Source organism: Ursus americanus, chromosome 5, assembly GCF_024610735.1.
Source record: "Ursus americanus isolate L20-20 chromosome 5, mUrsAme1.1.p, whole genome shotgun sequence".
In the NCBI taxonomy this organism is placed as follows: Eukaryota; Metazoa; Chordata; class Mammalia; order Carnivora; family Ursidae; genus Ursus; species Ursus americanus.
This window is the reverse complement of record NC_142131.1, coordinates 63,205,156-63,219,228: the sequence shown is the minus strand read 5'-3', so window position 1 is coordinate 63,219,228 and position 14,073 is coordinate 63,205,156. Positions and strand designations below refer to the sequence as shown.

Genomic DNA, 14,073 nt, shown 5'->3' with positions numbered 1-14,073 from the left:
CCTAATTACAGGCAATACTGTAGATATGCTTTTAAACAAAATTCTTAACAACATTCACTGATTCAATTAGGCAGCTAACAATATGCATATTGATTCTCTTACTTGTTGTCTATCAGTATCTAGAGATTAGTAGTTAAGCCGTTTGAAGAACAAAGAATAAACTCATTGGCAGAGCATGGACACGTTCTAGCTGACGTGATGCGGTGGGAGCCGCACAGTGTGGAGTGTGGATTCTGGAAGGAGACACCTACGTACCAATCCTAGTTCTATGAAGAGGCTTGGGAAAATCATTTCGTTTCTGTGTGGCTCAATTTCCACATCTGTTAAATGGGGAGTACAGTACAACCCACCTGCTAGGATTAAGTGAATCAGTATCTGTCAAGTGCTGAGAACAGGGCCTTCTCATACAGTGCTGTATCCATGGAAACTGTTTTCTGCTAAAAACTGGTATTTTTGGAGTAGGTAGCCTGAACTTGTCCTTGAAGCCTGTATAGAAATTCTAACTTGGGGGGCCCCTGGGTGGTACAGTTGGTTCAGCTCAGATCACGATCTCAGGGACTTGAGATCAAGCCCCACACTGGGTTCCAAGCTCAGTGAGAAGTCTGCAAAAGTTTCTCTCTTCTTCTGCCCCTCTCTGGGCTATCTTTCTAAAATAAATAAATAAATCTTAAAAAAAAAAAGAAATTCTAACTTGAAAGAAGTGGAATGAATAGTAAGACAAGAGATAAAGTGTACAGGTGAAGAAAAATAATGTGTTTCAGAGAACAGTTCACTGCAGAGTGGCTGGACTGCACAGGTTGAGAGTGCAAAGATAGGCAGGACGGGTGTGATTAGTGAGGGCACCAACAGAAGATGGGCTTTAAATTGTTGTGAAGAATGGCAGCCAACAGTGTCCCACTGTCCTTTCATATTATCTACCACAACACTGCACTGTGACCAACAAATGTCTCTCTTACACAGTTAAAGGAGGCGAGTTTCAGAGTCATTTAGGAACTTGGCTAATTTCACACCAAAAATAGCAAGTGGAGTCCAAACTGGAAGAACCCTGTCTTCACCCAGGTTTAAAACTGTAAGTCTCTGAAAGTTGCTTTGTGGGAAGTAATACATGATGGTTGGTGAACACGAAGGATCAGACTGGACAATCAATGGGATGGAAGACTCTGGAAGAATCTGCCATGCAGTGAATACTGCCATGTGTTGCCCAGTTCCCCCTTCAGGAAGGAAGGACTTATTCACCTCTCCCCCCTGCTGTTGGGGAGTTTGGGGGCACAAAGCCCTGAGCTGTAAAGTATCTTCAAGAAATGCCTCAGCGAAGAGGACCCTTCCTCACACCCGCACCCCTTCCCTGGGTAGATGTGTCCAAAGACTGACCATGCAGGTCCATAGACGCCTAGTTCTGTTGCCCTAACCCAAGACAGTTCTGATGGGCCATCCCAGATCCAGAGCTCCCAGTGGGGGTGGGCTGAGGGCCATGCTGGGACTGAGGGCTGCCCAGCTGCCCCCTTTGCCCACTTCTGCTCTCATCCCTTCCTTCCCCTAGGTGCTGATCCCAAGAGCAATCTCTGGGAAACTTTCTGCACACTAATCTCTGCTCAGAGTCTATTCCCTGAGGAGCCAAGCTGGCACCTGCAACAGTCTTGAAGAAAGAGTTTAGTACTTCAAACAGCCACTGCAGGGGAGACTACACATAACTTCTTCCTTGTCTGAGGGAGGGAGAGATCGAGACTAAGTCTGAGGCCTCGATCCTGAGTGATCCTGATGCTATTACGACAGACAAGGAAGTCGCGAGGCAGAGGAAGGGTGGGGATGGGACAAAGGGAGGCACGTGCAAGTGTGGCAGTGGCACTCAGGCAGAGGAGAGGACGGAGCTCGCACTGAGGAGTCCGCTCAGCAGAGCCCGCTTGTGAAGGCACGGGGGCATGGGCAGCTGTGAGAGGCAGAGGACTCTGGAAAATGCCAAGGGCAGGAAGGATCTGTGAAGATGAGAGAAGAAACATCGTTGGCACAGAAGGATCACCGACACAGGGAAGTACCACAGAGACCAAGATAGAAGAAAATCAAGGAGGGGCTGTGGCTAGCAGAGAGGTCATGGAGAATATGCATCAAGAAAAAGGTATTTTTTTCAACTTGACAAAGGTGTTCTGTGAGAGAACGTATATGTGCCTGAACGAGGGAGGGCAAAAGTGGAAATTACAGGGGCTTACAAAGCAAATGGCTCTTCAAGAGAGAGAGGTGAGAGATAAAAGCAGGGAAACGTGGTGGTAGTGTGAGGGAGAAGATGGTGGAGGAAATGGTGTGAACGTGTTTTCAGGTCCAGGGAAAGAAACAGGAAAGGGAAGGAAGTACTGCAGAGAGAGAGGAGGGAGCCCAGTGACAGGGCTGGAGCAGGAGCAGCAAGGGGGAGGGCATGCAGAGGAGTGGAAAACCCTGGAACAGAAAATCTCACTGCCAGAGAGAGGGGTGTGCAGGAAGGGATCTGGCCAAGAGAGTGGAAGTCAAGAAGGAAGTGCGGCAGTGAGCAGGGGTCTGACAGGGCATGTGGGTCAGAGGAGGTCTAGAGGTGGAGCGGAGAGTCACTCAGGGGTGTAAGAGGTGAACGGTGTTGCAGAACAGCCCTGAGTCCGGCTGAAGGTGAAGGTTTGACGTGCAGGGAAGTCCTCCCAGACCGGACGCCTGAGAGTCGAGCAGGAAAGCCACGTGGGGGGTGAGGAGCTGGGGCAGCAGGGGAGATGGACAGTTCGGAAATGCTCCGGGGATGGTCTAGGCGGGCAGCGACGTGGGGACTCCAGTACCTCGCAGTACGAAGCAAGGAAGGAGTCAGAAGCACATTTCAGTGGAGATCAGGAAGCAGCAGCAGGGGTGAGGGCAAGAGGGAAGGAAAAAATTCAAGGAGGAGATGAATAAAGAGAACTATGAAATAAGATCTTGGAGCTACAGTTCAAGGGTCTGGAGTAATTTATGTAATGTCATAGAAAAATGTGGACTTCCTATCTTTTCAAACTAAAGGGAACAGGTATGGACAGGGATATATGGATGGCGACAGGAGCATAATTATTAAGAAAACTCTTCACAGATGAAGCAAATAAGTTACAACTGCTCCATTACAAACTCTAAAATTCTTAATAGGTACTGTGTATCATTTACACAATCAGTGGTTGCTCTAGTCTTCAGCGTTCATCATCCTGGAAACCGTGTTCTTCTGTTGTTCCTCAGGTAAAACAGAGCACTTCCATGCTATTGCGCAGCTCTCACAAGAGCTGGTTTGGAGAAGTGATTCAAGAGCAGGGGAAAGAACCCAAAAAGCTGAACATGGGCTTTTTCGAAGGCAGTACTTTCCAACAGAGCAAAAGAAGAGAGTCAGGGTTTGCCAAATACAGTGGAAGAGCAGTCTTACCTGTGCAGTTTCTTTCCTCCATGTCCAGAGCAAAGCCGCTGTTGCAACGGCACTTGAAGCTGCCAATTGTATTTCTGCACTTGCCATAGGTGCACATCCCAGGAAAAGCCTTGCACTCATTAATATCTGAAAGCAGAACAAAGCAGGAATGGAGAGCCGCTTGATCCAAGAGTGTGGGTTCCTTGGTTAAAGCTGAAAATCTGTCATGATGGAAAATAATGTTCCCAAGTCCAAACGGGGGCCTGCAACGTCAGTGATCACACGGATGCCAGAGAGAAAGTTCCACAACGGAAAAAGGTTCTGCATTTTTTTAATGCAGGGTTCTGATCTCTTTCTTTCTGACCACTTGTTTGGTAAGGTTTAGGGGGGATAGGGACCTTTCTGCTACAGCAGGGCTGCATCTGGTCAGGCTGCGCTAAGGAAAGCAGAGGTACGGGGTGGAAGGATGTACAGAAAGTGAGATTAGTAGTGTGTTTTACATCTGTACTTCAGTACCAGCCTCTATAGGTGATTTATATTTCTGGGCCATAAGGCTGGCCACAAATCATGTTTAACAAAGAAAATAAAGTGACAAATTACATGCTTAAAGCAAAACCAAATCTGAGAGAAAGTGGGAGGTGAGCTTTGGTGCAGAGAGGTCAACGCAACGCTGAGAGTTACCTTTGTAAAATGGCCGCCCTGTAAGAACGTCCCCTCTGTTAGCAAAGCCCGGCCCCCGGGGGCACAGGGTCTCATACTCCTTGGTGCCAGGTTTGGGGCATTCCTCACACTCCGTGCCCCAAGCTGCCCCAACCGCACAGCAGCAGGCATCCATGCGAAACTTTCCGGGAACAGGATGGACACACTCATCTTCATCCCACTTCAAATAACACTGCTCCATGCGGATGTCTACACGGCAAGTGAAATCACAGTTTGAGATGAAGGTGTCACATTCATTCACCGTTCACATACTGAGCTTCTGCTCGGGCCCTGGCACAATGCTGAGCTCTGGAGAAAGGATAATGGGTGAGAGACAGAGTCCCTGACCTCCTGGAACGGACTCCGTAATGACAGTCACTTAAAGAGAGCAGAGGTGGGTTCCTCAGTATTACTTTATTCTCACAAGACACCTTCAGGAAGGAAAGGTACCCTTGTAACCAAACTCCTACATATCATCATCCACGATCCCTTTTTTGTATTACTGACTTCAGAAAGAGTAAGATTATTTTAGTGACGGATTCTTATTGTTCACTGAATTGCTTAAAGTGGCCTGTGACCAGTTCTGTCCTGTCTCAATCAGAGGCAGTAAATGATCAACCGTAATCTATTTGCCAACTCGGGACAACTACTAAAATAGCTTTATAAAGGGGAAAAATGGTTTTTGCTTTTAAAGTTTTTTTTTTCCCTGTCAAATTTACCTTTGGCATCATGGTTTTTGTCCTGCAATATGTAAATTTGCCCTAGTCAGGGACCAAATTATTTGCTTAAATGTCACATTTTCCGTTCAACGTTGAAACATTGTAGGATCTTAGAAGACCGACAAGAGTTACAAGACAGGCTAAATTTGCATGGTCCGTAAATAACACATTTATCTGTTAGTCAACAGAGCTGTTGGTCCAACTACAAACATTTGGCTATACGGATAATGAAATAAAAAAGGTTTTTTTAAATCAAATTATATGTTTTATTTGATGAAAGGATTTCAAGACAGTAAATCTTTTCCCACACTTGGAATTGTTGAACAGAGAGTAAGACATCCCTGATGGAAATATAAACGTAAACAAATAAATGTGTTTACTATTTTAGCTGCTGTCAATACTGATTCTTTCAAGCGCTCAAGCAAACGTAGCATCAACTTGAGCAACCTCCTCTAGCTTACAGTCATGTACATTTCCAAGGATGGTAGTTAAAAAGTTCTACTTTTAAAGAAAGAAATCACTGTGGTAAATTTCATTCTGATTTGGAAGACTGAATACAGGTATTCACAGTAGGTGATTCTGCCTTATGTGTCTGCACCAACACCAACCCCAAAGCCACGCTCTCTACCAGTGTGAGGTACGACAGTAATCCCCGGAGCCTCATGACCTCAAGGCACCCAGCAGCCCTTCTCAGTCACAGCCAACCCTATCCAACACTGTCGCCAGGGACGTAAGGACCTTAAGATACACACGTTTTATTTAGGTACCCTGGGAACGATGGACTGAATCAAACTATTTCTGAGGTCACTGAAGTAGAAGAAGCAAGAGTAGCTAAAAAAAATAAATAACTAAAACCAAAAAGACGCCCCAAAACCCAAAAGCATTTGAACTTAATATGTAAATTTATGAGAGCCTGGCAGAGTATTCCTGTGTCTTTGCTACACAGATCCGTATCAATATTTGCCTCAGGAATCAAGACACTGTTCACCAGCCACACATGGCCTGGGAATGTTTTTACTGCTTGGGCAGAAATTAAAATATGTATTTGGAAACCTGTGGATAGTTTACGTGCTCTAGAGTTTGCTGCAGTCCTCACTACACCTTATTATTACCTCTTTCATTTATCTTACCTGCCTGGTCCCTGAAAGGATTTGAATTTGGACCGCTGATCTAGATCAGTTTCTATCAGAGCAGTTTATCACTACTACTCTTCTCAGGATATTTCACATGTTCAAATGTCAGTCTCTTCTTGAAACTTCCTCACATCCCCAGCCACAATTCATTTTTGTAGCATAATTCAAGAAATGACAAAAACATTTAACCAAAGTACCTGGATGAAGACTCCAATACATCCTTTTAAGAATATTATAAAAGGTGTGATTTTGAGTGATATATCACTGGGAATTTATTTTGTTGAGTAATAGTTTACAATCACTGATATATCTTCATATATAATATCCCTTCGTTAGAGAAGGCAATTTGATGTTATTGGTCATTTGACCCATACTGATGATATTATTTGGCATCTTCAAAAGAGACTTTACTTTTTTCTAACCCTTTTAGATAATTTAATGATAAAAATCTGAAAAGAATTTTTCTTTATTATTAGACTTTGGATATTATAATTTCTAACCAACTCCACATGACTTCATAGTCATACTTTGTATCCTAATTTAAATATACTATTAAAAATAAGCTTAAAATGAAAGTCATGTTAATTATAATGACTCTGTACGGTGTTGCAAATATTTTGTACTAGCAATTTTAAAAATCACCGATACATGTGGGGAGCCTGGTTAAGCGTCTGCCTTCGGCTCTGGTCATGATCCCAAGGCCCTGGGATTGAGCCCCACGTGGGGCTCCCTGCTCACCTGGGAGCCTGCTTCTCCCTCTCCTTCTGCCCTTCCCCCTGCTTGTGCTTGCTGTCTAATAAATGAACAAAAGATTTTTTAAAAAATAAAATAAAAATCACCAATACATTTAAATACCTTAAAGATCTTTGAATATAACACTGTCATTACTCATGCTTTGTCTACAAGCTCAAATTTCAAATACCAACCTATATAAAGTTATTTTACAAACTAAAACTTACTGTTCCATAGCATATTAGAAAAGAATCCCTTAAATAAATAAAACATTATTTAGATAAAATATAGAATTAAGAAAAGTTTCTTTTTCAATCATGAAACTCAGATTCAGTTAAGCATGACCCTGAAAATGATAAAGTCAACTAAGCATTTCTGCTTTTATTTTTATGTAGGTATTTTAAGTAATCTCTATGCCCACAGTGGGGCTCAACTCATGACCTTGAGATCAAGTCACATGCTTCAAGAGGTAAGAAAGCCAGGCACCTCTCAAGGCATTTCTATACTAATGATGTTGAAAGAAAGAGCTTCCTCATTTTAGATCTTTACAAAATAAAGCATTAAGAAAATTTAAACTCTAAGGTAGTAAAGGAAGGACTAGGATCGAGCAATGTTTTTAAAGAGAAACAATAACCTCGCCTATGACCTTCCCCACTGTCTTATCTAAGAGTATAGCTGCTATGAACTGATAAATGTTGACTCCAAACACTAGTCTTCAATTTTCTTTTATGATCAAAATATACATAGTTCTCTTATTCCACTGATTGGTGTGAAAGACTGAAACTGCCTAAAATATCTGATTACAGAAACTAACTTTTGAGAGAGTTTTTGAACAGTACCAACTTTCTATATTATACAGAATCCATGTCACTTAAACCCATTCACTTTAAAAATATCCTCTAGTGATTTCCCCCCACCAAATATTTCATGTAAACCCAGTTTTCCAGCTATAGACCAATGATTTTGAAGTGTTCAATGCCCAAGAAACAAGAAAAATCCATTTTTGATTTCATGCATAAAATACATAAAGACATGAATCTTACCCAAACACACACGGCCAGTTCCATCCAATGTAAGGCCTTCGGGGCACTCACAATGAAAAGATCCTTTGCTATTAACGCAGCGTCCATTTGGACAAACGCCAGGAAATACCTCACACTCATTAACGTCTGCAGGGAAATACAGTGAGCAGAGGGATAAAGATGTCAGAAATAGAAAAAGCAGGTGTAGTCTTCCCATATAGCATATTCAATCTGTAATACAATGTGGATTATTACTTGAGTTGAACAGAAATATTCCACAAGGCAACCACCGGGTTTCCCAGGTACCAGCTGTGAAAATGACCACAGCCTTGCCCATCCATAAAAAAGCCCAGACACGCTCCTTTTCCAGCTGTTTTGTGCCTTTATGCCTAATGATGTCCCCATGAAAAATTACCCAAGAGCATAAAAAAGGAGAAATGGGGAACTCTAAGCTGTTTTCTGAGAATATTACTCTAAAGTATTTTTTATTGCATTGAGTATTTTTACTGCAATTTCAAGGCTTTTAAAAATGATAAATACCTCCAAAGTGGATGTTCATTTTACCTGCTGCTCTAAAGACTTACAGTATCATCCAAGTATACACTCACCTTCACAAGAAACACCTTTAATCCTGGCAAACCCTCTTGGGCAAGCTGTATCTGTGACAACAACGAGATACATTTTTACTTCATTATAAAAGAAAATTAACTGTTTTAAGCTCAAGAAACAGTATAATGGAATCTAAGTTGAACTGAACAGAAACTACAAGCTGGCATCTTAGAGCCCAAGGACTCCAGGTGCCCTCCATTCAATTCAGGATGGCACATGACACACTGTACTAACGCCCGTCAGTGTTGACCCATACTGAGGTTCTCAGTTTTCCAACAATTCATTTTTGCTCTCACGATGTCAGCTGAATTACATGTAAGCAAGTAAGAAGGTTTAAAGGAAAGAGACATCACATTCTATTTGGACACATGGAAACAAGGACATGAGGATATTGAAAGTCACCCAGTAGCTAAATTCCAGAAATTCCCTTTCTTGTCTAAAATGCTGAGAAGGTCTGCTTACAGTAAAAGGATAAACCAAATACATATTTCAACAAGTGAATAAATTTCAACAGAGAAGACATTTTAGGGAGGGTAATGATCTTATGGAAATATACAGGGAAACAGGTGCCCGCCTAGCTGAAGGAACAGCTTTCCAGTGAGAAGCCCAGAAGGAGCTCTTGGGCAGGCCCCTACCTAGTTCACACCGTTCACAGGGGCTTCCCCAGGCAGCTCCGAGTGTGGCGCAGCATTCAGATTTCAGAGTGGCTCCATTGATGTTCACCTCACAGCGGTTGTCCTGGATGTTGAGCCAACACGTCCCTTTCAGGCTGTCTGAAAAGGAACAGGAAGGGATGGGGAGCTCTCATCTCTGAAGATAATACAATTCACTCATACATGACAAAGGCAATTCCTACAGCAATTAACAAAAGCATTATTTTAAAAATGTTTTAATGTATATTCTTTGAGCATATTTATGTGTATGTGTATTTTAAATACAGTATATTACATACACATAAATCAAATAATTATACCATGTACATCTCATAGGATATGACAACTAATACGATGATCTCTACTGATATTCTATGAGTGCCACTGTTGCCTAAGATTTCATGCTGGTATTTACAAACTCAGTGCATGACCATGATAAACCATTACTTGTGTGAAAAACACAAATAAGATTGATCGTTTATGATAAATGCTTTGATACTTCAAGATTTTACCAAATCAAATTCCTTCAATAATTTCCTTTTCTTGCACTCCCCTGCCAATATACCACACACAATTATATCCTATTACAGGGAAACCAGTATTTCTCTAACTGAACATAATTATTTGATGAATAATTTACCAAAAAATCGACAAGATAAAGAAAAGAAACATCACCTATAAAACCACCACTAAGGCACACCAGGGCTAGGGCATGACGGATTTTCTGTCAGGTGTTTGCTTATACATACGAGATGTATAACTTTGTCTCTAGTTCAAAAAGGACTCCATGCTTCCGGTCAACTATGTGAAGAAGTAGGAGAGCCAGTATAAAAAGGATGTGTAGCTAACCACCTAGCGCTAACTACTCTTCCATTTTTGTCTGTCTCCACATCACACGTAAATGAGGATCCTCCTTCGGTGATCGCTGCAGAGCGGATTTTGGAACGGTCACAAGGAATGCGGTCCAAGTGAACAGGGCCAGTACAAGTCGGGTCAAAGAAATCATACCCGGAGTTCCCCTTGCAGTACTGTGGCTCCCAGTTCGGGGTGCATAACATTACCAAGGCTCCTGTTACAATGCAGGTTCATGAGTGCGCAGGTGTGCAGCCCAGGAGCGCAGCCCAGGAGCCCGCATGTGACAAACTCAGGTGAGTGCAATGCAGGTGGTGTGTATGACAGTTTGACAAAAACTTCACAGCATACTGTGGTCACAGCCTTGGAGAACAATGAAGAAAAAGTATATTCCTATAGTATTTACCTTAAAATTCATTTCATAATATGGGTGAAGTTTCACTGCCAAATTCAGCAGTAAAAACAATGCATAATGGGAAACAGAGAAAGAGAACTACAATGAAATTGGCAGGGCCAGGAACGAAGAGGCTATAGTTTCTGATTCCTTACTGGACACAAGCAGGTAAGAGGAAGCCCCCTGCAGCCCGAGGCCTTGGGGACAGAGGCCAGAACAAGCCAACTGCATCCCTGACTGGACACAACAAAGGATGGGGCCAAGCCGTGGAGAAGACTTGGAGGCTCACTACGCTTTCTTCTGCTTTGAGATTCAGTTTGGGTGAAAACAGGGTGCAAATGAGAAAGACGTTCTCATCAGACCATTTGTGCCAGGTCTCAAATTACAGGCTTTTTATAGGCTTTTCACATGTTTGTTTACTTACTTGTTAAAACAGTTTCTAAGGTATGGATAATTTGCAGATGAGAAAATGGAGGCCCATGGAGGCCAACTAGTTTACCCAAGGCCACCCAGCTAGTCCAGTGTCCCCATCACAAGTCCAAGTGCACAGTCTGATTTCAGAGCCTCCACTTTGTAACGTCATGCTACTTCCGGCTGGTATGGTATCAATGCATACACGGTACAAAATGCAGTGATACACATGCACATACATACATATTCATCTCTCTCACTCTGTTTTTCCTGTGTGTGTACAGACACACACACACACACACACACACACACACACCAGCTGTAGTTATGTAGCTGTGTGGTCGGGGGCTGGTTAAGAACTCTGAAAAGAATAAAGCTGGCTAAGCAGTCTTGAGGGTAAACATTGGAAAAAGACTTCCATTATCTAGGGTAGTCGGAGAAGTCCTCACTTACAATGTGAGCTCTGAGTGAAGACTGTAGGGTGGCACATATTGAGAAAACAAAGATAAGTCAGAGGCTACAGTAATAATCAAGAAGAGACATATTGGGAGTTTGGATTGGGGGGGCAGTGGTGGTGAGAAGCGATCAGAATATGCACAAATGTCAAATACAATAAATAGGAATTGCTGATGGATTCAATGTGGTGTTTGAAAAAAAGGGCATCAAAGATGACTCTAAGGATTTGGGGACTGCTGATTGGAAAAATGGAATTTCCATTTGCCAAGACAGAAACGATTCTGGGAGACACAGGTTCAAGCCAAAAGGTAGCAACTGTGTTTTAGTCATGCTAAATTTGAAGTATCCGTTGGACATCCAAATGGAGACAGTGACCAGACAGTTGGAAATACAAGTCCGGAATCGGGGGAGGTTGAGGAATGACAGATACATCTGAGGGTCAATGTAGAGGCCATCTATGTGGGACTGTAGACAGAAAAGCCAAGAGGTTCAGGGCTGACCAGGGAGACACTTCAAGCTGGAAGGCAGGAGGATATGGAAGACATAACAAAGGAGACAGAGAAAAGCGGCCAGAAAAGTGAAAGGAGAAGAAAAGACCAGAAATGGAAAACTTCTTGAGAAGCAGTGAGCGAACAGCACTGCTAACAGTGAAGATAAGAAAGAAGGAAGGCCACTGTATTGACACCATGGAGGCTACTGTCCTTGTCATATCCATGGAATCGGAGAACAGCATGCAGACCCAAGCCAAAGGTGAGGAATATTGGTCTGGATTACAGGGAGCCATCGATGTTGAGCAATGTCATGCAGGAAAGATTAATCAAATATATTATTCTATTATATTTAATAATTTTCAACCAGAATAGTCTTTGCCAGCAATTTACACAACGGTTTAAGTTTAATTTATATTTAGGGAGTTTGCACAATATATTCTAAATCTCTAAACATGCTAAGTGTGTATCTAGTTCCTATATGCTCTAACTTAATTTTAAATTAGTAATCACACTGGGGAATTTTTATTCAGTTCTTAACATAGACACTTGGCTCCTAGGAAAGAGCAGTTTGCAGGCTGATCACCAATTAGAGCCACTGTCAGTCCTATTAAAAAATTTTGTAGTTTTTTCCTGTGCATGTTGTATGATCTACTTCCTTTTTAAAGCTAGAATTCTGTTTTCAATGAAAAAAAGATATGACGTCTAAAATTTTAAAATATTAATTTCTTTCTGAGCAGCTCTAGGCTGGGATATTCAAATTTGATCACAACGAATAAAAACTCATAACACAACGCTGAGAAAAATACGGCAGTGTTTAGTTGCCCAATATAATGACTTGGGAGTAAAAAGCCTTTGTTCTTTTTTCATTAATAAATACAAGGTAAAAGGCCAAAATAATAAGAGTCTTTAGGATGAAGCAAAAACTAAGATACCTTTGATGCCCAAGTGGCATATAGGTTTAATTTTCTAGCACATTAATTGACATTAATTGACAACTGACATTAATTAATGCTGAGTTCATTTCCTTTGCACAGTAAAATGACTCTAACTCATTTGGCAACTGCAGCCTAGCAAAAATATTTCTGCCTCACCTGATCCAACCTCTGCCCTTCCCCCAATGGAATTCTATAAGAAAAAAAGGCCCCAGGCAGATGGCAGTCTATTTCCTAATATGGAGAGCTGAGCAAGGCTCGAATTTCACCAGCTGCACCTCACTGAGAGATGAAGAGCTGGCATTTTCAAATCGCAGGTTTTCATTGTCAAGTTTGTACCTGGTCATTTCTCTTCACATAACAAACTCGTCCTCTATCATCCAGCTAAACATTGTTAGCAGCAGACATTATACCAAAAAATGCTACTGTCTTTGGCAAACATGAAACTGAAAATTCATATTGGCTGGATAACAAACAAAAATTGCCAATTTATCTGGCACTGTGCAAAACTAAAATACCTTCCTATTTGGAAACACAGATTGAGTTTACTTTAAAGGTGGATACCAGCTAATCGTATGAAATGTCGTATGCCCAGCTAACGGAGCCACAGACACGAGAGGCAGGACAAGTGACTGGTCCAGTTCTTCCCCTTGCATGTGCTCAATTGCTTCTTACAGTGACAGATCAGACTATCTTATACATGTCCTACCATCATTATCACAACCTGACTTTCAATGTTTTGAGACATATCAAAAGATGTCAGTTTGGAAGCTCTGGAATCTTTCTCCTTAGGGAGTTCCAAAAGCAAGAAAGTTCTCTTTTCCTCCTTCGACCCTACACATTTATGATTGATGGGTGAAAGGAAAAAATAATAAATTCCTTCTATTTGTTTAAAGTTTAAAATCCTCAAATTCTTGTCCCGTTAACGAGTCCAAACTCTATCACATTTTTGTTCTGAAGCTTGCATATGAAAAGTATGCAGGAGGGATTTGAATGTATTGGTACTTAAGGCATTCTCAGGGTAGTCAACATAAGTGTGTGTGTGGTATGCAAATGCTCATAACTTACAGCATGACACATGCACTCATATGAAAGGAACACTTCTTAGAAGCTAACAAAATTCAAGAGCCTGCCCATTTATGCTTTCATGTTTTACTCCTATCTCGATAATGAGAGCAAACAACTAAAGTAACTCCTAATTACTAGCTTCCTGTGATCATGTTCTGTTTTCATCCACGGTAAGACTTGCGGTCTCCACTTAGGTTGGCAGTGAAACTGATACACCAGCGATATGCAGGAATCTTACCAATACAGATCAATCCTGTTGAGCTGAGTTTGCTGCCAGGAGAACATTCACAATTGAAAGATCCGAGGTTGTTCCTGCAGGCCCCATTGACACATGGGTTGCTTTCACATTCATTTATATCTACAATCCAGAAGGAAAAGATTCTGTTAGAACTGCCATGTGTTTCTGGAAAATATTATTCCAACAAGCCGTGCTATGCCAGAATGTCTGGTAAACTTGGCTCTTGCAATTTTAATATGGATCTATGAGGCATAAAGTGAATGGGGAATGGAGACATGAATTTTACAGCGT

General features: G+C 41.8%; 1 protein-coding gene across 1 annotated transcript in view; it reads right to left on the bottom strand.

The window, feature by feature from the left end:
- FBN2 (fibrillin 2) overlaps nucleotides 1-14,073 on the bottom strand; it is a 240,051-nt gene that overhangs the window by 71,837 nt on the left and 154,141 nt on the right. Inside the window, exons 20-25 of the mRNA XM_045794807.2 lie at nucleotides 13,783-13,902; nucleotides 8,923-9,060; nucleotides 8,287-8,337; nucleotides 7,700-7,825; nucleotides 4,055-4,282; nucleotides 3,395-3,520 (exon numbers count right to left, since the gene is read on the bottom strand). Coding sequence (XP_045650763.1) covers nucleotides 3,395-3,520; nucleotides 4,055-4,282; nucleotides 7,700-7,825; nucleotides 8,287-8,337; nucleotides 8,923-9,060; nucleotides 13,783-13,902 — 789 coding nt within the window. The remainder of the gene's footprint in view (nucleotides 1-3,394; nucleotides 3,521-4,054; nucleotides 4,283-7,699; nucleotides 7,826-8,286; nucleotides 8,338-8,922; nucleotides 9,061-13,782; nucleotides 13,903-14,073) is intronic.